The sequence below is a fragment of the Oncorhynchus tshawytscha genome, linkage group LG10 (genome assembly GCF_018296145.1).
Source record: "Oncorhynchus tshawytscha isolate Ot180627B linkage group LG10, Otsh_v2.0, whole genome shotgun sequence".
Classification (NCBI taxonomy): Eukaryota; Metazoa; Chordata; class Actinopteri; order Salmoniformes; family Salmonidae; genus Oncorhynchus; species Oncorhynchus tshawytscha.
Window position 1 is genome coordinate 83424166 of NC_056438.1, and position 27673 is coordinate 83451838.

Sequence of the window (27673 nt, forward strand, 5' to 3'; positions counted from 1 at the left end):
GCTTCAGGAGAAGGATATGTTCAGTTTAACCTGGAAGTCAGCCAGGGTCTGAAGAGTTGGTTTGGACTAAATCGGTGTCTTGGCCCGTGGAGCAATGATTAGCCATTCCTGCTGCTTCAAATGGCCTTGTGATGTGAATGACTCTCCTCTAGGCTGTGTCAAACTCAAAGCCTGGTCTGTTTCTGTTCCTCCCTTAGGTCCAAAACCCGTTTAATTCTGAAGATTATACCAAAACAGACTCCAGTCTCCACGAGTCAAACTTACATTTAGATTGTCCCCCAAGACCTGGTAAGTTCCTGGCATCAAAGTCCCTTTTGATTTGGGATTTACTGTTTCTGATTTGATTTTCACACACACACGCACGGGCCATCTGACTCATAGTAACCTTGCTATGAGGATAGCATCACTATGTCTGTCAGTCAAAGTTCAGTCCTGATTAGATGGGTGACGCTGGCATATCATATCCTAGCTCTGCTGCTTTCATCTGCCTGATAACAGAACTACCGTCACTACTCTTCCCCGGGCCCGGTTTCCCAAAACCATCTTAAGGCTGAATTAATTGTTAGTCGTTATCTCTGACTTGATTCCCAAAACCACCGTTATTAACATTGCAATGGCTTGTAATCGAACGCCGGCCTCATACCACTCGTAGAACAGCATAGTCGGTCATTAGAAGTCTGTCTCTGTGACCAACGATTACTTCAGAACAAAGTTGCCTACAAATACAAAGTTGTCATATCGCCGCACAATTGATGCAAAACGAGATGACAGTAGGCAGGGATGGCGGTAGGCTGTGGGCGGGGATGGAAGTAGGCAGGGATGGCGGTAGAGTGTGGGCGGGGATGGCGGTACAGTGTGGGCGGGGATGGCGGTACAGTGTGGGCGGGGATGGCGGTGCAGTGTGCCGTTTCTTTTCGATCCTGGAACTGCTGCAACGACCCACTTAGTGACCATCCTCCCGTTCTGTACCCAGGATGTGTTGTTGTGCCATCTCCATTCTGTCCTCTCTCTTCTGAAGACACTCAACCAGCTGGCCTGTGACTCTGGATGAATGCCATCAACTGTCCCCCCGTTTGCACAATGTCCCTCATCTCCTATCCTCCTCCCTCCTTAGACATGCCAGCCAGCCAGCCGATTAACATCCCAGATGCCAAGAAGAGGACCAAGAAGAAGAAGAGATGCAGGGCCACCGACAGCTTCACAGGACGATTCCAAGGCAAGTCAATAGAAAAGTATTTATACATTTATTTATTTTTTACAAAAGCTCTGACGAAGGCGGCGAGGCCGATGCGGAAAGCTCTGACGAAGGCCGCGAGGCCGATGCGGAAAGCTCTGACGAAGGCCGCGAGGCCGATGCGGAAAGCTCTGACGAAGGCCGCGAAATGCTGAATACAACAGGTGTAGGGTAGACCTTACAGTGAATTGCTGAAAACAAGCCCTTAACCAACAATGCAGTTCAGAAAAATGACCTTAACCTGTCTAGGGCTGGCGGAACCCCGTTCTGCTAGCGGAACCCCCCCCCCGCAACAGCCAGTGAAAGTGCAGGGCGCCAAATTCAAAACAACAAAAATCTCCTAATTAAAATTCCTCAAGCATACAAGTATTTGACACCATTTTAAAGATAAAATTCTCGTTAATCCAGCCACAGTGTCTAATTTCAAAAAGGATTTACAGCGAAAGCACCACAAATGATTGCTAGGTTACCACCAACTCAGAGAAAAACACAGCCATTTTTCCAGCCAAAGAGAGGACTCACAAAAAGCAGAAATAGAAAATGAATCACTGACTTTTGATGATCTTCATCAGATGACACTCATAGGACTTTATGTTACACAATACATGTATGTTTTGTTTGATAAAGTTCACATTTATATAAAAAAATCTGAGTGTACATTGGCGTGTTACATTAGGTGCCAATGTTGGGTGCCAACATGCGGAGATTGTGCAGAGAGCCACGTCAATTTACAGAAATACTCATAATTAACATTGATAAAGATACGACTATTATATATGGAACTTTAGATAAACTTCTTAATGCAACCGCTGTCAGATTTTTAAAAAACTTTACAGAGAAAGCAAACCATGCAATAATCTGAGTACAGCCTTTAGACAACAAAGCAGCCAAAAAGATACCCGCTATGTTGGGTAGTCAACATTACTCAGAAATAGCATTATAAATAGTCACTTACCTTTGATTATCTTCATCAGAATGCACTCCCAGGAATAACAGTTCCACCTTAAATGTTTGATTTGTTCGATAATGTCCATCAGTTATGTCCAAATATCTTCTTTTGTTAGTGTGTTTGGTCAACAAATCCAAAAGCGCGTTCAGGTCGCGCCGAACGAAAGGTTCAAAAGGTCCTGAGCTCAATTTATAGTCTCATAGTAAAGGGTCTGAATACTTATTTAAATAAGGTTTTGTATTTGTAATAAATTAACATGAATCATTATGGGGTATTGTGTGGATTGGTGAGGGGGAAAAAAATATAATTTTTGAATAAGGCTGTAACGTAACAAAGTTTGTAAGGGGTCTGAATACGTTCCAAATGCACTGTACATAGTGACGCTCCTGTATTAGCATGTTAATATTCTGTCATCAGATGTATACGTGCTGCAGACGGAGGTGCTGGGCGAGGGGGCCTATGCTGTCGTCCAGACCTGCATCAACCTCATCACCCAGAAGGAATATGCTGTCAAGGTACTGTTCTCTGCCTCACCCGCTCTCTGCCTCACCCGCTCTCTGCCTCACCCGCTCTCTGCCTCACCCGCTCTCTGCCTCACCCGCTCTCTGCCTCACCCGCTCTCTGCCTCACCCGCTCTCTGCCTCACCCGCTCTCTGCCTCACCCGCTCTCTGCCTCACCCGCTCTCTGCCTCACCCGCTCTCTGCCTCACCCGCTCTCTGCCTCACCCGCTCTGCCTCACCCGCCTCTGCCTCACCCTCTGCGCCTCTCCCCCCGCTCTCTCCTCACCCGCTCTCCCTCTCTCTGCGCCTCTCCCTCTCTCTGCGCCTCTCCCTCTCTCTGTCTCTCTCCCTCTCTGCGCCTCTCTCTCCCTCTCTCTGTCTCTCTCCCTCTCTGTCTCTCTCCCTCTCTCTGCCTCTCCCTCTCTCTGCCTCTCCCTCTCTGCCTCTCTAGATACTCCCTGTGTTTCATCAAACATGTACACAATACACAACTTCCTTTCATTCAGACTGTTGGGGAATATCTAGGCCGTGTGGGAAGACTCGGTGCAGATTTGAAGTGGTTAGGTATGTTTTTTGTGGTAGCTGTGAGATGTGCGTGGTGTGATCTGTAGCCAGTGTGTTATTTAAATGGTAGCTGTGAGATGTGCGTGGTGTGATCTGTAGGGAGTGTGTTATTTAAATGGTAGCTGTGAGATGTGGTCATCACTGTGTGGTGTGCCCTGTAGCCAGTGTTATTTAAATGGTAGCTGTGAGATGTGGTCATCACTGCGTGGTGTGCCCTGTAGCCAGTTTGTTATTAAGCCCTCCAGTAGTGTTGTTGCTATAGTCTGTTGTCCTGCAGCAGCTGCTAACTCAGCACAAACTCTTGTGATTGTTCTGAACCTCAGGCCTTGTCTTTCAGCCAATCACAGCCAAGGGTGGGTGATCATTTTCTCCTTTTTCATCCCCTCCCATTCGCTGTCAAGGCCTCCAATGACATGGAACAGAATGTACAACCTGCAGAGAGGGAGGAACAGGGAGCCAGGGAGGGGTGGTGTTGAGGGGTGGTGTTGAGGGGTGGTGTTGAGGGGTGGTGTTGAGGGGGACAGGGAGGGGTGGTGTTGAGGGGGACAGGGAGGGGTGGTGTTGAGGGGTGGTGTTGAGGGTGGTGTTGAGGGGGACAGGGAGGGGTGGTGTTGAGGGGGACAGGGAGGGGTGGTGTTGAGGGGGACAGGGAGGGGTGGTGTTGAGGGGGACAGGGAGGGGTGGTGTTGAGGGGGACAGGGAGCCAGGGATATAGGGCTCTGGTCAGAAGTAGTGCACTATGTAGGGAATAGGGTGCTATTTGGGATCTTGCCATGTTCTGCATGTCTCTTACTGGGCCAGGGAATTTGAAACAGGCCTTTGTCCTCATGCAGGCTGCTGCTGGTAGGGTTACATAAGTTGATTCAACCGACTGACTCCCTCTGGTAGTTTCTCTGCTATTATGAAATGTCCTCTACTAAAGCAGTTCAACAACAAGTTCAGATCACATCCCTGACCAGCTTAAACTGACTGATTTTTATGGGGATTTTTAAAATTATGCTCATTCAATTTCTGTGGCGATGAGGACATCGACCTTAGTGGGTTTAAAACTTGATAATGTATCCATCTTTCCAAATGTTGTCACCTGCTATGGGGACTAAATCCCTTCATGTGTTTCCATTCTGTAGGTCCTACCCCATTTATTCGACTGGACGATTGTTTAGTTGATAGGCAGTTGGTCGACAGATTTATTTATTTTGTCGAGCAGTGGCACACGAGACGTCCGTCTGGTTCACGGCCTTCTGGTGACTTTGAGACGCGACCATTAATTACCATAATCTACCATATTTGTTTGGTTGCTGTAATTTCTGTTAATCCATCAATATATTATTATTACAGTCTTGCTGTTCTCATTGTAGGAGTGGACACGTGTTTGCAGAGCGCACAACCAAGGCTACACTTGTGAGGAAAATGTTTTGGTTTAGTTCATTCCATTTACGAGTTGTCAATTCATTAATTGTCTTTTGTTGTTCTGCGCTCCTGTCAATCACGAGTGAGGACACGCACCTGATTACACTTAGAACTATGCCTAGGTTACCTGGCCCGTGGGGTGAATGTAGGCCCGTGGGGTGAATGTGGGCCCGTGGGGTGAATGTGGGCCCGTGGGGTGAATGTGGGCCCGTGGGGTGAATGTGGGCCCGTGGGGTGAATGTGGGCCCGTGGGGTGAATGTGGGCCCGTGGGGTGAATGTGGGCCTGTGAATGTGTCCATATGGAGATCTGATCAGAAACACTATCAATGTGGCGCGTCTCAAAGTCACTTCTTCGCCTCAAAAAGCTAGTAAACAAACTTTCGTTTTGTTTTTTTACATCCATTGAGAATGACAACAGTTCCTCAACGTAGCCTATTAGAAAAATATTTCTAGCGGGCTCCCTTTCCATAACCATTCAGCATGAAAAGTGAAAAATGTTAATTCTCTGATCCAGTGGAAATGTCATAAAATAGACCTTCCTGTTTACTTCTTATCCCTTCAAATAGCCTATAGCCGTGTCTCTGTCGTGGGAATGCTGAGGGCCCAGAATATTTTTTATGCCGGTTTGCTAGCAAGCTTCAGGCCAGACCCAAATGTTTCAAGTTCCTTGCAGACAGGCCATGCATAGCCAATGTGATGGTTATTTTTCTCTGGGAATTTTCTACCTGCGGGCTGCAATTTTTTTATATATATTTTTATAACTTGTTCTATTTTACCTCCTTCTCCCCAATTTCGATATGGTCTCATTGCTGCAACTCCTTAACGGGCTTGGGAGGCGAAGGTCGAGTCATGCGTCCTCGAAACATGAACCCACTAAACTACGCCCACTTAACCCGGAACTAAGGTGTCAGATGAAACACAGTTCAACTGGCAACCGGGGTCAGCCTGCAGGAGCCCGACCCGCCACAAGGAGTCGCTAGAGTGCGATGAGCCAAGTAAAGCCACCCCTTGGACAAACAGTCCTCAAACCCGGACGACGCTGAGCCAATTTTTACACCGCCCTATGGGACTTCCGATCACGGCCTGTTGTGCTACAGCCCGGGATCAAACCCGGGTCTGTAGTGATGCCTCTTCCACTGCGATGCAGTGCCTTAGACCGCTGCACCACTCGGGAGGCCCTTATTTGTTGGATTTATGTAGGCTATTTTTACATATTGCCAACAGAAGTTATCTTTTAGATTTGTATATTATTTAGATATCATTTTGATTAACCACGTGACATTGATTTTTGAGCTATGAGGACTTTATTATGAATTAAATAAAACTATTCCATGAAAATGTGCACATGAAAATCATAACTGGCTTGCAGATCAGTAGAAATGGTAGGATAACTTGGCACTTCAAATGGAGAAGGTTGTAGACCGCTGGTGTAGCCTGTTACTGGCAACGTCAGGAACATCATGGCAGAATCTGCCAAGGCCAGCAACAGCAGCTATATTGATCTCTGGATCCATCTAGTCATTTTGTCTTGATTTTTAATTAAAGCATCAGGCGAAGATGCCTAATTATAGTTGATTTTATTCAGAGATAGGGTGTGTCTATATATGTAAAAAATACACTTAATATTGACCAATTGATTGGCCGAAAGAACAGACTATGCTTGGTTGACCCAGATTGTTTTAGTTGGGGACAGCCTTACTATTTTGTTTTGTACATTTGAGAAAAGAAAAGGGAGATAACTCGTCAGTTTTACAACTGAATCAGAGGTGCGGGAGCAACCTTGCGGTTACTGGGCCCGATGCTCCTACCGGCCAGGCTACCCGCCAGGCTACCTGCCTCCCCATTTGTGACGTACTTCTCTGTATCAAGACTTGTGTTACTGTTTTGAACAAGTAATTGCAGCTTTTGTTCGTTAGCTCCTGCTGTCATTCTGTTTCCTCAGGCAGATGGCTGGTAGTTTGAAGAAAGGGAAGGCTCCATGGTAACTTTCTCTTCCAGTCAGACAGTCCCTAGAGACATCAGCTGACTGCGTCTGTTTGCCTAAGTGTGGCCCACTAGTAACTTGGTGTTCGTGTAATTATTTGTTGATTCAATTGGAAAATGGATTAGAAGCAGGAGCATATGGAGTGCATGGTTAGGCAACAAATGAGTTTCAACTCGCTGCTGACTCAGGCCCTTGATGCGGTGTGCTTGTGTGAGCGAGCAGTGGACTGCTGTCTGTACTACTTCCTGACAACCCTTTCAGCCCACAATAGAAAGCCCCCCCCCCCAAATGGCAGCCGGCAGGTCACTCAGGCCGTTAATAGGCTACATGAGAAGTCTGCAACTTTTCCTCATGTGGAATGCCAATTCATCTGGCCATTTCTCCCGATCTGCGTGCCAGGTATGTTTTTCTTAACCACATTTTCATGTAGTATTTCATTTATATTACACCACAGCATTGTTGAATTCTCGTTTGTGATTGGTTAGAAGGGCATTCTAGAATGGACATTATAACCAGATAACGGTACAGTTGGAGAAGATGTCGGGACACCTTGCAATCATGATGCAATAAGCATTACAGCCTGCAGGTGAAAATGATCTTGAAGAAAATAAATGTCCTTTAAATCACATTCGCTACGCATGGCCTGTCTGCAACGAACTAGAAACATTTATAACATCGATGGTCAGGCCCGAAGCCCTAGCAGATTTGCAACATTGTTTAAAACATTCTTGGCCCTCAGTTTCCTGCACCCCCTCCAACCACTAGGCTCCCAGCCCCCCCCTCTAACCACTAGGCTCCCAGCCCCCCTCTAACCACTAGGCTCCCTGCCCCCCCTCTAACCACGAGGCTCCCTGCAGCTGGTCAGGGAAGGCCACCATGTCTTCCTCTGATAGATGTGGAGTCAGACTGCTCTGAGACCGTTGCCCCCTAACCACTAGGCTCCCTGCCCCCCTCTAACCACTAGGCTCCCTGCCCCCCCAGTCAGACTGCTCTGGGACCGTTGGCCCCATTCATCGTTAACAAGGTGGTGCTCATGAGTCAGTCAAGGGTCGGCCCGGCGGACTGAGGATGTATTTCAACGTCTGTAACCAGTGGAGCTGTCATTTTCTGCCTGAGCCTTATTAAGTGATCAATAAAGTAGAAAACACAGATTTATTTAATTAATATTGTAATATTTTAGTTTTTCCTGTAATCTTCCTAGTGTTTAATTTTTCAATGGTCAGTAGAACAGGGCCCATAGGTAAGAATGGGAGTGTGACATCTCTATACATTTGATGCTGGCATTCCTTTGGGGAGAACCCTGCACCGATGATTGACTTTCTAGACACAGTAGGATGGCTCTGCTTGGCTCATTCCTTCAATTAGAGCCAATTATTCTCTGATATGAAAATGACGAATGAGTAACACATCGTTCAATCTTGTTTATTGTCCAGATCGTCGAGAAGCGTGCGGGTCTCAGTCGGAGCCGAGTCTTCAGGGAAGTGGAGATGCTCTATCAGTGCCAGGGACACAGGTACAGCAGCCTTACTGGGGGGGAACAGGTACAGCAGCCTTACTGGGGGGGGCACAGGTACAGCAGGCTCACTGGGGGGCACAGGTACAGCAGCCTTACTGGGGGGCACAGGTACAGCAGCCTTACCGGGGGGGACACAGGTACAGCAGCCTTACTGGGGGGCACAGGTACAGCAGCCTTACTGGGGGGGGGTAGTACAGGTACAGCAGGCTCACTGGGGGGGGCACAGGTACAGCAGCCTTACTGGGGGGCACAGGTACAGCAGCCTTACTGGGGGGACACAGGTACAGCAGCCTTACTGGGGGGGGACAGGTACAGCAGCCTTACTGGGGGGGACACAGGTACAGCAGGCTCACTGGGGGGCACAGGTACAGCAGGCTCACTGGGGGAGGCACAGGTACAGCAGCCTTACTGGGGGGGGCACAGGTACAGCAGCCTTACTGGGGGAGACACAGGTACAGCAGCCTTACTGGGGGGAGACACAGGTACAGCAGCCTTACTGGGGGGACACAGGTACAGCAGCCTTACTGGGGGAGGCACAGGTACAGCAGGCTCACTGGGGGGGGCACAGGTACAGCAGGCTCACTGGGGGAGGCACAGGTACAGCAGCCTTACTGGGGGGCACAGGTACAGCAGGCTCACTGGGGGGGGTACAGGTACAGCAGGCTCACTGGGTGGGGGGGGATACAGGTGCAGCAGGCTCACTGAGGGGGGGGGCAGGTACAGCAGGCTCACTGGGGAGGGTACAGGTACAGCAGGCTCACTGGGGGGGGTACAGGTACAGCAGGCTCACTGGGGGGGACACAGAGCAGGAATATGGACCTGAGATTCACTACTATAGATATAGGCATTACTTTCACACTGATTGTAGGCATTACCTTCACGCTGATTGTAGGCATTACCTTCACGCTGATTATAACCATTACCTTCACACTGATTATAGGCATTACCTTCACACTGATTATAGGCATTACCTTCACACTGATTATAGGCATTACCTTCACACTGATTATAGGCATTACCTTCACACTGATTATAGGCATTACCTTCACACTGATTATAGGCATTACCTTCACACTGATTATAGGCATTACCTTCACACTGATTATAGGCATTACCTTCACACTGATTATAGGCATTACCTTCACACTGATTATAGGCATTACCTTCACACTGATTATAGGCATTACCTTCACACTGATTATAGGCATTACCTTCACACTGATTATAGGCATTACCTTCACACTGATTATAGGCATTACCTTCACACTGATTATAGGCATTACCTTCACACTGATTATCGGCATTTCTCTCTTGTTCACAGAAACATTCTGGAGCTGGTCGAGTTCTTTGAGGAAGAAGACAAATTCTACTTGGTTTTTGAGAAACTAAGAGGAGGTTAGTGGATATCAATCTTAATTGCAAACTCTCCCATCTGTAGAAAATGATGGTTCACTCTCCCATCTGTTGAAAATGATGGTTCACTCGCCCATCTGTAGAAAATGATGGTTCACTCTCCCATCTGTAGAAAATGATGGTTCACTCTCCCATCTGTAGAAAATGATGGTTCACTCTCCCGTCTGTAGAAAATGATGGTTCACTCTCCCGTCTGTAGAAAATGATGGTTCACTCTCCCGTCCGTAGAAAATGATGGTTCACTCTCCCGTCCGTAGGAAATGATGGGTCACTCTCCCGTCCGTAGGAAATGATGGGTCACTCTCCCGTCCGTAGGAAATGATGGGTCACTCTCCCGTCCGTAGGAAATGATGGGTCACTCTCCCGTCCGTAGGAAATGATGGGTCACTCTCCCGTCCGTAGGAAATGATGGGTCACTCTCCCGTCCGTAGGAAATGATGGGTCACTCTCCCGTCCGTAGGAAATGATGGGTCACTCTCCCGTCCGTAGGAAATGATGGGTCACTCTCCCGTCCGTAGGAAATGATGGGTCACTCTCCCGTCCGTAGGAAATGATGGGTCAAATTCACCCAGTTTTGGACTTCTGGTCAGTCAGTTTTATATCAGAAGATGCGACCGCTTGAGGCCGTGTCTTCAGTGCATATATCAAGTTCAATCGTCTCACATCATCTCCCCCCTGGAGTCTCTGAAATGCAGCAACTTGAGGCAGTGTCTTCATTAAATGTTGACATTGTTTTTTCTCCATATCAACCTCTCCATCCCTCCCTCTCTCCTCCTGCAGGGTCAGTGTTGACCCACATCCACCGTAGACAACACTTTAGTGAGCAGGAGGCCAGTTATGTGGTGCAGGACATCGCCAGTGCTCTAAACTACCTCCACAACAAGGGAATGGCACACAGGGACCTGAAGCCTGAAAACATCCTGTGTGAGCACGTGGACCGGGTGAGTCAGAGTGCACGCCAAACGGTGTGAGAGAGCATGGTGATTGGGTGAGTCAGGGTGCACGCCAAACGGTGTGAGAGAGCATGGTGATTGGGTGAGTCAGGGTGCACGCCAAACGGTGTGAGAGAGCATGGTGATTGGGTGAGTCAGAGTGCACGCCAAACAGTGTGAGAGAGCATGGTGATTGGGTGAGTCGGAGTGCACGCCAAACAGTGTGAGAGAGCATGGTGATTGGGTGAGTCAGGGTGCACGCCAAACGGTGTGAGAGAGCATGGTGATTGGGTGAGTCAGGGTGCACGCCAAACGGTGTGAGAGAGCATGGTGATTGGGTGAGTCAGGGTGCACGCCAAACGGTGTGAGAGAGCATGGTGATTGGGTGAGTCAGGGTGCACGCCAAACGGTGTGAGAGAGCATGGTGATTGGTGCACGCCAAACAGTGTGAGAGAGCATGGTGATTGGGTGAGTCAGAGTGCACGAGAACACTCCTCCCATCGCGTCACAGGCTCCTGATGGGGACGAAGGACAGCCAGAGTTGAGCCCAGTCTAAAATACTAGTGGTAGGACTTTTAATCCCGTCATTCAGGCCCTGAAAACAGTGTGAGAGAGCATGGTGATTGGGTGAGTCAGTCATTCAGTCCCTGAAAACCGTGTGAGAGAGCATGGTGATTGGGTGAGTCAGGGTGCACGCCAAACAGTGTGAGAGAGCATGGTGATTGGTGCACGCCAAACAGTGTGAGAGAGCATGGTGATTGGGTGAGTCAGGGTGCACGCCAAACGGTGTGAGAGCATGGTGATTGGGTGAGTCAGGGTGCACGCCAAACCGTGTGAGAGAGCATGGTGAGTCAGGGTGCACGCCAAACCGTGTGAGAGAGCATGGGGATTGGGTGAGTCAGGGTGCACGCCAAACCGTGTGAGAGAGCATGGTGATTGGGTGAGTCAGGGTGCACGCCAAACCGTGTGAGAGAGCATGGTGATTGGGTGAGTCAGGGTGCACGCCAAACCGTGTGAGAGAGCATGGTGATTGGGTGAGTCAGGATGCACGCCAAACCGTGTGAGAGAGCATGGTGATTGGTGCACGCCAAACCGTGTGCACCCTGACTCACCCGTGAACAGGCACTGATTATACAGGCGAGCCAGACTTAAAGGAAAATTCCACTAAATGTTTATATATTTGCTGTTTGTTTCATTAGTCCACTGTTGATACAGTTCCTAAATGTTTTCTATGTCGGCAATCACGTTTTCCAGATGTAACGCGTTTAAAATACAAAAACCCAGCCAGTACTATGCGTTTTGCACGAGAAGTGAGACTTGAAATCTGTTCACTCAGGCCCTAACCTTGATAGATAGTTATGGTAAATAGAATAATGGGTGGTTACCTCCTAATGCAGTTTATTACTGTGACACGATAAGGATAACTTAATAACATGTAGAAAACCTTGCTTGGCAGTAGTCTTAGTGATATGTGTTATGGACCTGACTGGGCTACTTTAGTTGAATGCTGTGAAGGTCAGTGGTCTACTTTAGTTGAATGCTGTGGATAAGAAGGTCAGTGGGCTACTTTAGTTGAATGATGTGGATAAGGTCAGTGGGCTACTTTAGTTGAATGCTTTGGATAAGAAGGTCAGTGGTCTACTTTAGTTGAATGCTGTGGATAAGAAGGTCAGTGGGCTACTTTAGTTGAATGATGTGGATAAGGTCAGTGGGCTACTTTAGTTGAATGCTTTGGATAAGGTCGTCAGTGGTCTACTTTAGTTGAATGCTGTGGATAAGGTCAGTGGGCTACTTTAGTTGAATGCTGTGAAGGTCAGGGGTCTACTTTAGTTGAATGCTTTGGATAAGGTCAGTGGTGTACTTTAGTGAATGCTGTGGATAAGGTCATTGGTCTACTTTAGTTGAATGCTGTGGATAAGGTCAGTGGCCTACTTTAGTTGAATGCTGTGGATAAGAAGGTCAGTGGCCTACTTTAGTTGAATGCTGTGGATAAGAAGGTCAGTGGTCTACTTTAGTTGAATGCTGTGGATAAGGTCAGTGGCCTTTAGTTGAATGCTGTGGAGAAGGTCAGGGGTCTAAATGACTACGCTGTGTGTTTTAACCTCCTAGATGTCACCGGTGAAGATCTGTGATTTTGACCTGGGCAGTGGCATCCGGCTGAACAGTGACAGCTCCCCTATCTCTACTCCTGAACTCATCACTCCGGTGAGTCCTCGTAACGTTCAGATCTCTCTCTTTGTTGATCCACTCCTCCCATCTCTTCTCTGCGTCTGTCAAATGCACCTTTTTATTCATCACATGCTTGGTAAACAACAGGTGTAGACTAACAGTGAAATGCTGACTGAAGGGTCCTTGGTAAACAACAGGTGTGGACTAACAGTGAAATGCTGACTGACTGGTCCTTGGTAAACAACAGGTGTGGACTAACAGTGAAATGCTGACTGAAGGGTCCTTGGTAAACAACAGGTGTAGACTAACAGTGAAATGCTGACTGAAGGGTCCTTGGTAAACAACAGGTGTAGACTAACAGTGAAATGCTGACTGAAGGGTCCTTGGTAAACAACAGGTGTAGACTAACAGTGAAATGCTGACTGAAGGGTCCTTGGTAAACAACAGGTGTGGACTAACAGTGAAATGCTGACTGAAGGGTCCTTGGTAAACAACAGGTGTAGACTAACAGTGAAATGCTGACTGATGGGTCCTTGGTAAACAACTGGTGTAGACTAACAGTGAAAGGCTGACTGATGGGTCCTTGGTAAACAACTGGTGTAGACTAACAGTGAAATGCTTGGTAAACAACAGGTGTAGACTAACAGTGATATGCTGACTGAAGGATCCTTGGTAAACAGCAGGTGTAGACTAACAGTGAAATGCTGACTGAGGGGTCCTTGGTAAACAACAGGTGTAGACTAACAGTGAAATGCTGACTGAAGGGTCCTTGGTAAACAACAGGTGTAGACTAACAGTGAAATGCTGACTGAAGGGTCCTTGGTAAACAACAGGTGTAGACTAACAGTGAAATGCTGACTGAAGGGTCCTTGAAAGGCTGACTGAAGGGTCCTTGGTAAACAACAGGTGTAGACTAACAGTGAAAGGCTGACTGAAGGGTCCTTGGTAAACAACAGGTGTAGACTAACAGTGAAATGCTGACTGAAGGGTCCTTGGTAAACAACAGGTGTAGACTAACAGTGAAATGCTGACTGACTGGTCCTTGGTAAACAACAGGTGTAGACTAACAGTGAAATGCTGACTGACTGGTCCTTGGTAAACAACAGGTGTAGACTAACAGTGAAAGGCTGACTGAAGGGTCCTTGGTAAACAACAGGTGTGGACTAACAGTGAAATGCTTGGTAAACAACAGGTGTAGACTAATAGTGAAATGCTTACTAACGGGTCCTTCTCAACAATGTAATTGGGGTAGATATATTAACAGGGTTCCAGGTCTGTGTTACCAGGTAATTGGGGTAGATATATACACAGGGGTCCAGTACCAGGTAATTGGGGTAGATGTATACACAGGGTTCCAGTTCCAGGTCCATGTTACCAGGTAATTGGGATAGATATATACACAGGGTTCCAGTACCAGGTAATTGGGGTAGATATATACACAGGGTTCCAGGTCCATGTTACCAGGTAATTGGGGTAGATATATACACAGGGTTCCAGGTCCATGTTACCAGGTAATTGGGGTAGATATATACACAGGGTTCCAGTTCCAGGTCCATGTTACCAGGTAATTGGGGTAGATATATACACAGGGTTCCAGTTCCAGGTCCATGTTACCAGGTAATTGGGGTAGATATATACACAGGGTTCCAGTTCCAGGTCCATGTTACCAGGTAATTGGGGTAGATATATACACAGGGTTCCAGTTCCAGGTCCATGTTACCAGGTAATTGGGGTAGATATATACACAGGGTTCCAGTACCAGGTAATTTGGGTAGATATATACACAGGGTTCCAGTACCAGGGAATTGGGGTAGATATATACACAGGGTTCCAGTACCAGGCCCATGTTACCAGGTAATTGGGGTAGATATATACACAGGCTTCCAGGTCCATGTTACCAGGTAATTGGGGTAGATGTATACACAGGGTTCCAGGTCCATGTTACCAGGTAATTGGGGTAGATATATACACAGGGTTCCAGTACCAGGCCCATGTTACCAGGTAATTGGGGAAAATATATACACAGGGTTCCAGGTCCATGTTACCAGGTAATTGGGGTAGATATATACACAGGGTTCCAGTACCAGGTCCATTTTACCAGGTAATTGGGGAAAATATATACACAGGGTTCCAGGCCTATGTTCCAGGTCCGTGTTACCAGGTAATTGGGGTAGATACATACACAGGGGTCCAGTACCAGGTAATTGGGGTAGATACATACACAGGGTTCCAGTACCAGGTAATTGGGGTAGATATATACACAGGGGTCCAGTACCAGGTAATTGGGGTAGATACATACACAGGGTCCGGTACCAGGTAATTGGGGTAGATACATACACAGGGTCCAGTACCAGGTAATTGGGGTAGATACATACACAGGGTCCAGTACCAGGTAATTGGGGTAGATACATACACAGGGTCCAGTACCAGGTAATTGGGGTAGATACATACACAGGGTCCAGTACCAGGTAATTGGGGTAGATACATACACAGGGTCCAGTACCAGGTAATTGGGGTAGATATGTATATATATATAACTGTGACTTACACTGCAGGCCTTAATGCTCAAATCAGTTTTGGAATACTGAAATGTACTTTTAATCTGTCTGCATATTACACGACATGACATAGGATGGTGTGGTGAGAACTGCTGGGTTGGCTGATACTGTTCTCATCAGTAATCTTTAAAAAAACAAAACATATACTTCAAACTGGAAATCAACCAATCCTCCATTAACACAACGGAAAGGTGAACTGGTTCATTATCTAAATGTTGAACGTGTGTGGGTGACAGAGAGAAACTACATGGTGCAGTTTAAGGCCATGTGGCGGAGAGAAACTACATGGTGCAGTTTGAGGCCATGTGGCGGAGAGAAACTACATGGTGCAGTTTGAGGCCATGTGGCGGAGAGTGATGTGGGCGCTGGAGGGGGCAGAGCAGGTAGGTCTGGGCAGGTGTGATGTCATGGGGGAGGGGGGCAGAGCAGGTAGGTCTGGGCAGGTGTGATGTCATGGGGGCAGAGCAGGTAGGCCTGGGCAGGTGTGATGTCATGGGGGAGGGGGGCAGAGCAGGTAGGTCTGGGCAGGTGTGATGTCATGGGGGAGGGGGGCAGAGCAGGTAGGTCTGGGCAGGTGTGATGTCATGGGGGAGGGGGGCAGGGTAGGTCTGGGCAGGTGTGATGTCATGGGGGAGGGGGGCAGAGCAGGTAGGTCTGGGCAGGTGTGATGTCATAGGGGGAGGGGGGCAGAGCAGGTAGGCCTGGGCAGGTGTGATGTCATGGGGGAGGGGGCAGAGCAGGTAGGTCTGGGCAGGTGTGATGTCATGGGGGAGGGGGGCAGAGCAGGTAGGCCTGGGCAGGTGTGATGTCATGGGGGGGCAGAGCAGGTAGGTCTGGGCAGGTGTGATGTCGTGTGTTTTTTTTTTTTTAGCTAACCACAGCAGTCCACTAGGTAGCTGTTTAGCTTTCAGGCTAATTTGTGGACCAGCTTGCTCCTTACCTCATTGGGTTTTCCCTTGCAGGCAGAGAGAATGTGATATGTGTTGGTATGAATTACATCTGTAGTTATGGCTATAGTCAGTAAATGCCTCGGGAAAACTTATTTTAAAACTTGGAAACAGCTGAGTGTGTTTCAGAAAGGGAATAGATATCCTCTCCTTGCTCATCACTTGTTTTAGGGCTGAGGGCCAGCCACGATCGTGTTGATTTAGGGCTGAGGGCCAGCCACGATCGTGTTGATTTAGGGCTGAGGGCCAGCCACGATCGTGTTGATTTAGGGCTGAGGGCCAGCCACGATCGTGTTGATTTAGGGCTGAGGGCCTGCCACGATCGTGTTGATTTAGGGCTGAGGGACAGCCACGATCGTGTTGATTTAGGGCTGAGGGCCAGCCACGATCGTGTTTATAGCCAGAAACTGGTCATCTACTTATAAATCAGCCTCAGTGTTTTTCTTTCAGGGTCTAAATGGCTTTTTAAAGGCCTATCAGTTCTAGTATCAAGCCAGCATTGAAGTGCCATAAATAAAACATGCAGCAGTGTTGTTTAAGTGAGTCATGTCTATATTTATCAATCAGCTCCTGCATTCTCCTCCTCTGCTACACATACATGAACACTAGCTCAGCTTTTTAGATGTGGACAGCTCAGCTTTTTAGGTGTTCTAAAGCCTAGATTCTCCTCCACAGCAGCCTGACCTCTGGGCCCCTAATAATATACAATATGCCTTCAGACCACACAGTTCTGTGTGAGTCATTCTGTATCAATATGTAACATCCCAGCCTCGGCTTTCCCTGTAACATGGCTCAGTCTCTAGGCTTTCCCTGTAACATGGCTCAGTCTCTAGGCTTTTCCCTGTAACATGGCTCAGTCTCTAGGCTTTTCCCTGTAACATGGCTCAGTCTCTAGGCTTTTCCCTGTAACATGGCTCAGTCTCTAGGCTTTTCCCTGTAACATGGCTCAGTCTCTAGGCTTTTCCCTGTAACATGGCTCAGTCTCTAGGCTTTTCCCTGTAACATGGCTCAGTCTCTAGGCTTTTCCCTGTAACATGGCTCAGTCTCTAGGCTTTTCCCTGTAACATGGCTCAGTCTCTAGGCTTTTCCCTGTAACATGGCTCAGTCTCTAGGCTTTTCCCTGTAACATGGCTTTTCCCTGTAGGCTCTCTAGGCTTTTCCCTGCAACATGGCTCAGTCTCTAGGCTATTCCCTGCAACATGGCTCAGTCTCTAGGCTTTTCCCTGCAACATGGCTCAGTCTCTAGGCTTTTCCCTGCAACATGGCTCAGTCTCTAGGCTTTTCCCTGCAACATGGCTCAGTCTCTAGGCTTTTCCCTGCAACATGGCTCAGTCTCTAGGCTTTTCCCTGCAACATGGCTCAGTCTCTAGGCTTTTCCCTGCAACATGGCTCAGTCTCTAGGCTTTTCCCTGCAACATGGCTCAGTCTCTAGGCTTTTCCCTGCAACATGGCTCAGTCTCTAGGCTTTTCCCTGCAACATGGCTCAGTCTCTAGGCTTTTCCCTGCAACATGGCTCAGTCTCTAGGCTTTTCCCTGCAACATGGCTCAGTCTCTAGGCTTTTCCCTGCAACATGGCTCAGTCTCTAGGCTTTTCCCTGCAACATGGCTCAGTCTCTAGGCTTTTCCCTGCAACATGGCTCAGTCTCTAGGCTTTTCCCTGCAACATGGCTCAGTCTCCAGGCTTTTCCCTGCAACATGGCTCAGTCTCCAGGCTTTTCCCTGCGAGGTCGCCGGGCCTCTACCCCTGTAACCCTCTAATTCCGGGTGACACTACACGTTTCTGACTGGGCCCCTAATGCCCGGGTGGCACTACACTAAGTCTGGCAGATTTTGTGCCGATTTTTAAAATCGTTTGAAAATATTGGGCTGGATCGGTAGCCCTCGGATTGAGTCTCTGTCCCGCTCACGTTAAACTAGTGTCGTGAGGGCCGCTCTCCCAGAGTAAGCAACGTGAGACAAATTCCCCATGACATCTCAAACTTGTCTGGGACAGCTAAATCGAGGCCAGAATTCTTTAGTGTACATCTGTCTAAGCCTGGAGGAGAGGGAGATATAACTTCTGTCTAAGCCTGGAGGAGAGGGGGAGATTTTTTTCACCACATCTAAATTAAACTGTTCCTTCCCTATCGCCTGGAGACTTGAAGAATGTTCCCAGAGAAAGCAAGCGTGCTGGATATTATTATTAAAAAAATTCCACCAGATACCATAAACTGTGGATTCACTCTGGCATGGGGGTTACATCTAGCGAACCACCCTCCACCCCCTCCTCTCTTCTGTCCCTCTCTCCTCCCTTTATTTGAGCAGAATCCATATTTTATTTCTCCTGCTGTTACAAAACCAATTCTGGGCTTCATTCCAAGGCCCCTACCTTAATGTAGAAACCACATTTTGATTGGCTGGGCCAGCGGGAGGGAGTGGGCGTGTCAGCTGATCTCTAATGATTAATTTTTTTACCAGATGGATTCGGTTCAGAAGCTGTGTTCCAAATTACACCCTATTCACTATAGTCCCTGGTCAAAAGTTGTGCATTATTTAAGGTTCCCTTTGGGACGAATCCAGTCACAGGACACTACTGATGTTTGTGGATTCTAGAGTGTAGTGTACAGGCAGGTTATTACTGTTGTGGATTCTAGAGTGTAGTGTACAGGCAGGTTATTACTGTTGTGGATTCTAGAGTGTAGTGTACAGGCAGGTTATTACTGTTTTGGATTCTAGAGTGAAGTGTACAGGCAGGTTATTACTGTTGTGGATTCTAGAGTGTAGTGTACAGGCAGGTTATTACTGTTGTGGATTCTAGAGTGTAGTGTACAGGCAGGTTATTACTGTTGGACAAAGTTGATGCCTGCAGCCAATAGAACTCAACTTCATTTTTTGACGATATATTGCTGTTTGACTCAAGTATCTATTAAAAGGGAGGTTTTTACTCTAGGTGGCGCTAGCTAGCCCAGGTCAGCTGTACCTGCACCAAAGCTATGGTATTTTTCATCTCATCCTAGAACTATCACAGGGGTTCCAGAACTTTCTTGGCCCACAACCACACACACACACACACACACACACAGTGTGCCAGGCATTCCACCGTGTTCCAGCAAAGCCAAGGGGGATTAGTATAATGATAACAGAGACAGGCTTAGTTTCTGCTGTAGTTGTTTTTTAAAGTTGTTTGTGGTGTCTAGCTTCATGTTCTGGGCCCTGGGGGTAGTAGCTAGCTAGAATCTACTCCTCCCTTCAGCCCACTGCTAGTGGTTACTGGTTGTTGTTGGAGCTTATTCCCTCCTGATTCCAGGAATCCTCCAACCAAGATTTTCACAAAAACCTAAGGACTTTAGTAACGTTTTGGGAATTACCGCTTTCAAAACACTAAGTTCCAGAATTGTGCAACCCTAACACACGGCCATGACAATTCGTTGAGTCAGGGTGTCATAGTGCAGGGCTAGAACAAAACGTGCATCACTCCCCGAGTGGGGGTCCTGAACAGCTGTTGGGTGGAGGATGGGGGAACAACAGTATGATGAGACTGACAGTGGCTACAGCTTCATCATATCCAGACTGATGCTGACATGAGGAAATGTATCAACCCAGACCTCCATGGGTTGATAGATTTGATTTCCATTGATCATTTTTGTGTGATTTTTGTTGTCAGCACATTCAACTATTTAAAGAAACATATTTAATAAGAATATTTAATTGATTCAGATCTAGGAAGTGTTATTTTAGTGTTCCCTTTATGTTTTTGAGCAGTGTACATTTAAACTCAGTTTTTCACAATTCCTGGTATTTAATCGTCGTAAAAATTCCCTCTCTTTGGTCAGTTAGGATCACCACTTTATTTTAAGAATGTGAAATGTCAGAATAATAGTAGAGAGAATGATTTCAGCTTTTATTTCTTTAATGACTGTCCCAGTGGGTCAGAAGTTTACATACATTAGTATTTAGTAGCATTGCCATGTGACTGCAGAATCACTAGCCAACAAGACCAGTAACGAACAGCACAATCACTAGTCAACAAGAACAGTAACGAACAGCACAATCACTAGCCAACAAGACCAGTAACGAACAGCACAATCACTAGTCAACAAGACCAGTAACGAACAGCAGAATCACTAGTCAACAAGACCAGTAACGAACAGCAGAATCACTAGCCAACAAGAACAGTAACGAACAGCAGAATCACTAGCCAACAAGACCAGTAACGAACAGCACAATCACTAGCCAACAAGACCAGTAACGAACAGCACAATCACTAGCCAACAAGACCAGTAACGAACAGCACAATCACTAGTCAACAAGAACAGTAACGAACAGCACAATCACTAGTCAACAAGAACAGTAACGAACAGCACAATCACTAGTCAACAAGACCAGTAACGAACAGCAGAATCACTAGTCAACAAGACCAGTAACGAACAGCAGAATCACTAGCCAACAAGAACAGTAACGAACAGCAGAATCACTAGCCAACAAGACCAGTAACGAACAGCAGAATCACTAGTCAACAAGACCAGTAACGAACAGCACAATCACTAGTCAACAAGAACAGTAACGAACAGCACAATCACTAGTCAACAAGAACAGTAACGAACAGCACAATCACTAGTCAACAAGACCAGTAACGAACAGCAGAATCACTAGTCAACAAGACCAGTAACGAACAGCAGAATCACTAGCCAACAAGAACAGTAACGAACAGCAGAATCACTAGCCAACAAGACCAGTAACGAACAGCACAATCACTAGTCAACAAGACCAGTAACGAACAGCACAATCACTAGTCAACAAGACCAGTAACGAACAGCACAATCACTAGCCAACAAGACCAGTAACGAACAGCACAATCACTAGCCAACAAGACCAGTAACGAACAGCACAATCACTAGCCAACAAGACCAGTAACGAACAGCACAATCACTAGCCAACAAGACCAGTAACGAACAGCACAATCACTAGCCAACAAGACCAGTAACGAACAGCACAATCACTAGCCAACAAGACCAGTAACGAACAGCACAATCACTAGCCAACAAGACCAGTAACGAACAGCACAATCACTAGCCAACAAGACCAGTAACGAACAGCACAATCACTAGCCAACAAGACCAGTAACGAACAGCACAATCACTAGCCAACAAGACCAGTAACGAACAGCACAATCACTAGCCAACAAGACCAGTAACGAACAGCACAATCACTAGCCAACAAGACCAGTAACGAACAGCACAATCACTAGCCAACAAGACCAGTAACGAACAGCACAATCACTAGCCAACAAGACCAGTAACGAACAGCACAATCACTAGCCAACAAGACCAGTAACGAACAGCACAATCACTAGCCAACAAGACCAGTAACGAACAGCACAATCACTAGCCAACAAGACCAGTAACGAACAGCACAATCACTAGCCAACAAGACCAGTAACGAACAGCACAATCACTAGCCAACAAGACCAGTAACGAACAGCACAATCACTAGCCAACAAGACCAGTAACGAACAGCACAATCACTAGCCAACAAGACCAGTAACGAACAGCACAATCACTAGCCAACAAGACCAGTAACGAACAGCACAATCACTAGCCAACAAGACCAGTAACGAACAGCACAATCACTAGCCAACAAGACCAGTAACGAACAGCACAATCACTAGCCAACAAGACCAGTAACGAACAGCACAATCACTAGCCAACAAGACCAGTAACGAACAGCACAATCACTAGCCAACAAGACCAGTAACGAACAGCACAATCACTAGGCTGTCAATCTACTATCCCCATAGTAGAAAAATTGAACTATTCTATTGGTCAGCTTGTTGTGCTGTGTGAGAAAGAAATGGCCTATTCCAAACAGATCCTGGGACAGTTGTGGGACGGTAGATCCCAAATTCATACAACCAGTAGACCTGGGTTACATGAGTCTGATGCAACAGATCAAAATGTTTAGCTTAGAATGTTGATAAACTATTATTTCTTCACATTATAAGCACAGCAAAGCTACTTGTGAGTGAATGAATGCAATTAGTGGGGAAACACATGTGGCAGAGATGAGAATATCTGTTTGACATTTAGAAAGAGATCTAATATGCTACAACTAGCATGGGATGCTAATATGACTAGGATTATCAACAACTAGCATGGGATGCTAATATGACTAGGATTATCATCAACTAGCATGGGATGCTAATATGACTAGGATTATCATCAACTAGCATGGGATGCTAATGGGACTAGATTATCATCAACTAGCATGGGATGCTAATAGGACTAGGATTATCAACTAGCATGGGATGCTAATAGGACTAGGATTATCAACTAGCATGGGATGCTAATAGGACTAGGATTATCAAACACTAGCATGGGATGCTAATAGGACTAGGATTATCAACAACTAGCATGGGATGCTAATAGGACTAGGATTATCAAAAACTAGCATGGGATGCTAATATGACTAGGATTATCAACTAGCATGGGATGCTAATATGACTAGGATTATCAACTAGCATGGGATGCTAATATGACTAGGATTATCAACTAGCATGGGATGCTAATATGACTAGGATTATCAACTAGCATGGGATGCTAATAGGACTAGGATTATCAAACACTAGCATGGGATGCTAATAGGACTAGGATTATCAACAACTAGCATGGGATGCTAATAGGACTAGGATTATCAACTAGCATGGGATGCTAATATGACTAGGATTATCAACTAGAATGGGATGCTAATATGACTAGGATTATCAACTAGCATGGGATGCTAATATGACTAGGATTATCAAAAACTAGCATGGGATGCTAATATGACTAGGAGTATCAACTAGCATGGGATGCTAATATGACTAGGATTATCAACTAGCATGGGATGCTAATATGACTAGGATTATCAACTAGCATGGGATGCTAATATGACTAGGATTATCAACTAGCATGGGATGCTAAAATGACTAGGATTATCAACTAGCATGGGATGCTAAAATGACTAGGATTATCAACTAGCATGGGATGCTAATATGACTAGGATTATCAACAACTAGCATGGGATGCTAATATGACTAGGATTATCATCAACTAGCATGGGATGCTGATATGACTAGGATTATCAACTAGCATGGGATGCTAATATGACTAAGATTATCATCAACTAGCATGGGATGCTAATAGGACTAGGATTATCAACAACTAGCATGGGATGCTAATATGACTAGGATTATCATCAACTAGCATGGGATGCTAATATGACTAGGATTATCATCAACTAGCATGGGATGCTAATGGGACTAGATTATCATCAACTAGCATGGGATGCTAATAGGACTAGGATTATCAACAACTAGCATGGGATGCTAATAGGACTAGGATTATCAACAACTAGCATGGGATGCTAATATGACTAGGATTATCAACTAGAATGGGATGCTAATATGACTAGGATTATCAACTAGCATGGGATGCTAATATGACTAGGATTATCAAAAACTAGCATGGGATGCTAATATGACTAGGATTATCAAAAACTAGCATGGGATGCTAAAATGACTAGGATTATCATCAACTAGCATGGGATGCTAAAATGACTAGGATTATCATCAACTAGCATGGGATGCTAAAATGACTAGGATTATCATCAACTAGCATGGGATGCTAAAATGACTAGGATTATCATCAACTAGCATGGGATGCTAAAATGACTAGGATTATCATCAACTAGCATGGGATGCTAAAATGACTAGGATTATCATCAACTAGCATGGGATGCTAAAATGACTAGGATTATCATCAACTAGCATGGGATGCTAAAATGACTAGGATTATCATCAACTAGCATGGGATGCTAAAATGACTAGGATTATCATCAACTAGCATGGGATGCTAAAATGACTAGGATTATCATCAACTAGCATGGGATGCTAAAATGACTAGGATTATCATCAACTAGCATGGGATGCTAAAATGACTAGGATTATCATCAACTAGCATGGGATGCTAAAATGACTAGGATTATCATCAACTAGCATGGGATGCTAAAATGACTAGGATTATCATCAACTAGCATGGGATGCTAAAATGACTAGGATTATCATCAACTAGCATGGGATGCTAAAATGACTAGGATTATCCTCAACTAGCATGGGATGCTAAAATGACTAGGATTATCATCAACTAGCATGGGATGCTAAAATGACTAGGATTATCATCAACTAGCATGGGATGCTAAAATGACTAGGATTATCATCAACTAGCATGGGATGCTAATATGACTAGGATTATCATCAACTAGCATGGGATGCTAATATGACTAGGATTATCATCAACTAGCATGGGATGCTAATGGGACTAGATTATCATCAACTAGCATGGGATGCTAATAGGACTAGGATTATCAACAACTAGCATGGGATGCTAATAGGACTAGGATTATCAACTAGCATGGGATGCTAATATGACTAGGATTATCAACTAGAATGGGATGCTAATATGACTAGGATTATCAACTAGCATGGGATGCTAATATGACTAGGATTATCAACTAGCATGGGATGCTAATATGACTAGGATTATCAACTAGCATGGGATGCTAATATGACTAGGATTATCAACTAGCATGGGATGCTAATATGACTAGGATTATCAACTAGCATGGGATGCTAATATGACTAGGATTATCAACTAGCATGGGATGCTAAAATGACTAGGATTATCAACTAGCATGGGATGCTAAAATGACTAGGATTATCATCAACTAGCATGGGATGCTAAAATGACTAGGATTATCATCAACTAGCATGGGATGCTAAAATGACTAGGATTATCAAAAACTAGCATGGGATGCTAAAATGACTAGGATTATCATCAACTAGCATGGGATGCTAAAATGACTAGGATTATCATCAACTAGCATGGGATGCTAAAATGACTAGGATTATCATCAACTAGCATGGGATGCTAAAATGACTAGGATTATCATCAACTAGCATGGGATGCTAAAATGACTAGGATTATCATCAACTAGCATGGGATGCTAAAATGACTAGGATTATCATCAACTAGCATGGGATGCTAAAATGACTAGGATTATCATCAACTAGCATGGGATGCTAAAATGACTAGGATTATCATCAACTAGCATGGGATGCTAAAATGACTAGGATTATCATCAACTCATGGGATGCTAAAATGACTAGGATTATCATCAACTAGCATGGGATGCTAAAATGACTAGGATTATCATCAACTAGCATGGGATGCTAAAATGACTAGGATTATCATCAACTAGCATGGGATGCTAAAATGACTAGGATTATCATCAACTAGCATGGGATGCTAAAATGACTAGGATTATCCTCAACTAGCATGGGATGCTAAAATGACTAGGATTATCATCAACTAGCATGGGATGCTAAAATGACTAGGATTATCATCAACTAGCATGGGATGCTAAAATGACTAGGATTATCATCAACTAGCATGGGATGCTAATATGACTAGGATTATCATCAACTAGCATGGGATGCTAATATGACTAGGATTATCATCAACTAGCATGGGATGCTAATGGGACTAGATTATCATCAACTAGCATGGGATGCTAATAGGACTAGGATTATCAACAACTAGCATGGGATGCTAATAGGACTAGGATTATCAACTAGCATGGGATGCTAATATGACTAGGATTATCAACTAGAATGGGATGCTAATATGACTAGGATTATCAACTAGCATGGGATGCTAATATGACTAGGATTATCAAAAACTAGCATGGGATGCTAATATGACTAGGAGTATCAACTAGCATGGGATGCTAAAATGACTAGGATTATCAACTAGCATGGGATGCTAAAATGACTAGGATTATCAACTAGCATGGGATGCTAAAATGACTAGGATTATCAACTAGCATGGGATGCTAAAATGACTAGGATTATCAACTAGCATGGGATGCTAAAATGACTAGGATTATCAACTAGCATGGGATGCTAAAATGACTAGGATTATCATCAACTAGCATGGGATGCTAAAATGACTAGGATTATCATCAACTAGCATGGGATGCTAAAATGACTAGGATTATCATCAACTAGCATGGGATGCTAATATGACTAGGATTATCATCAACTAGCATGGGATGCTAAAATGACTAGGATTATCATCAACTAGCATGGGATGCTAATAGGACTAGGATTATCATCAACTAGCATGGGATGCTAAAATGACTAGGATTATCATCAACTAGCATGGGTTGCTAATTTGACTAGGATTATCATCTTCTTGAAGAGACTACAACACCATCGCTACAACACAGCAACACCCCTCTTCTCCTCACCTCTTCTCCTCACCTTCTCCCCACCCCGTCTCGTCTCCCCACCCCGTCTCGTCTCCCCACCCCTGATCTGTTGACGAATGTAAAAAAAGGTCCCAGTTGGGCTGCATGTATAAATACAGTATACATCTGTCTCTGGTCTCTCCCCAGTGTGGTTCTGCAGAGTACATGGCTCCGGAGGTGGTGGAGGCCTTCAGTGAGGAGGCTACGATCTATGATAAGCGCTGTGACCTGTGGAGTCTGGGGGTCATCCTGTACATTATGCTGAGTGGGTACCCTCCCTTCGTAGGGCGCTGTGGCACCAACTGTGGCTGGGACTGGGGAGAGCCCTGCCAGGAATGCCAGGTAAGATACGAGCTACCACAAACAGTTGTCTACTACAACACACTAATATCACTGCTCCTGCCCGTCAGTGATCTTACATCCTGCCCGCAAGTTAGTGATCTTACATCCTGCCCATCAGTTAGTGATCTTACATCCTGCCCGTCAGTTAGTGATCTTACATCCTGCCCGTCAGTTAGTGATCTTACACCCTGCCCGTCAGTTAGTGATCTTACATCCCGCCCGTCAGTTAGTGATCTTACACCCTCCCGCCTTACATCCCACCCGTCAGTTAGTGATCTTACATCCCACCCGCCTTACATCCCGCCCGTCAGTTAGTGATCTTACATCCCGCCCGTCAGTTAGTGATCTTACATCCCGCCCGTCAGTTAGTGATCTTACATCCCGCCCGTCAGTTAGTGATCTTACATCCTGCCAGTCAGTTAGTGATCTTACATCCTGCCAGTCAGTTAGTGATCTTAAGTTCTTAAATCCAGAACTGTCCCCAAACCCAGTCTCTCTCTTGGCTTCTCTCCAGAACATGCTGTTTGAGAGCATCCAGGAGGGGAAGTACGAGTTCCCTGAGAAGGACTGGAAGCAGATCTCCTCTGGAGCTAAAGACCTCATCACCAGGCTTCTGGTCAGAGATGCCAAGAACCGCCTCAGTGCTGCTCAGGTCCTGCTGCACCCCTGGGTCCAAGGGGTACGGTTCTTATCTGTTTGTCTCTCTCTCTGTGTCTCTCTCTCTGTGTCTCTCTCTCTGTGTCTCTCTCTCTGTGTCTCTCTCTCTGTGTCTCTCTCTCTGTGTCTCTCTCTCTGTGTCTCTGTCTGTGTCTCTCTCTCTCTGTGTCTCT

At 45.8% G+C, this 27673-nt stretch overlaps 1 protein-coding gene across 2 annotated transcripts in view; it reads left to right on the forward strand.

Moving 5' to 3' along the window:
- Window positions 1–27673, forward strand: part of LOC112260945 (MAP kinase-interacting serine/threonine-protein kinase 2) — a 41364-nt gene that overhangs the window by 4503 nt on the left and 9188 nt on the right. For both annotated transcript variants that reach the window (XR_006084419.1, XM_024436324.2), the window contains exons 3-11: window positions 198–288; window positions 1115–1216; window positions 2601–2698; window positions 8077–8156; window positions 9481–9554; window positions 10353–10513; window positions 12614–12709; window positions 26649–26843; window positions 27358–27522. Coding sequence is in view for 1 of the 2 variants with exons in the window: in XM_024436324.2 (XP_024292092.1) it covers window positions 198–288; window positions 1115–1216; window positions 2601–2698; window positions 8077–8156; window positions 9481–9554; window positions 10353–10513; window positions 12614–12709; window positions 26649–26843; window positions 27358–27522 (1062 nt within the window). In the remaining variant the exon portion in view is untranslated. The remainder of the gene's footprint in view (window positions 1–197; window positions 289–1114; window positions 1217–2600; window positions 2699–8076; window positions 8157–9480; window positions 9555–10352; window positions 10514–12613; window positions 12710–26648; window positions 26844–27357; window positions 27523–27673) is intronic.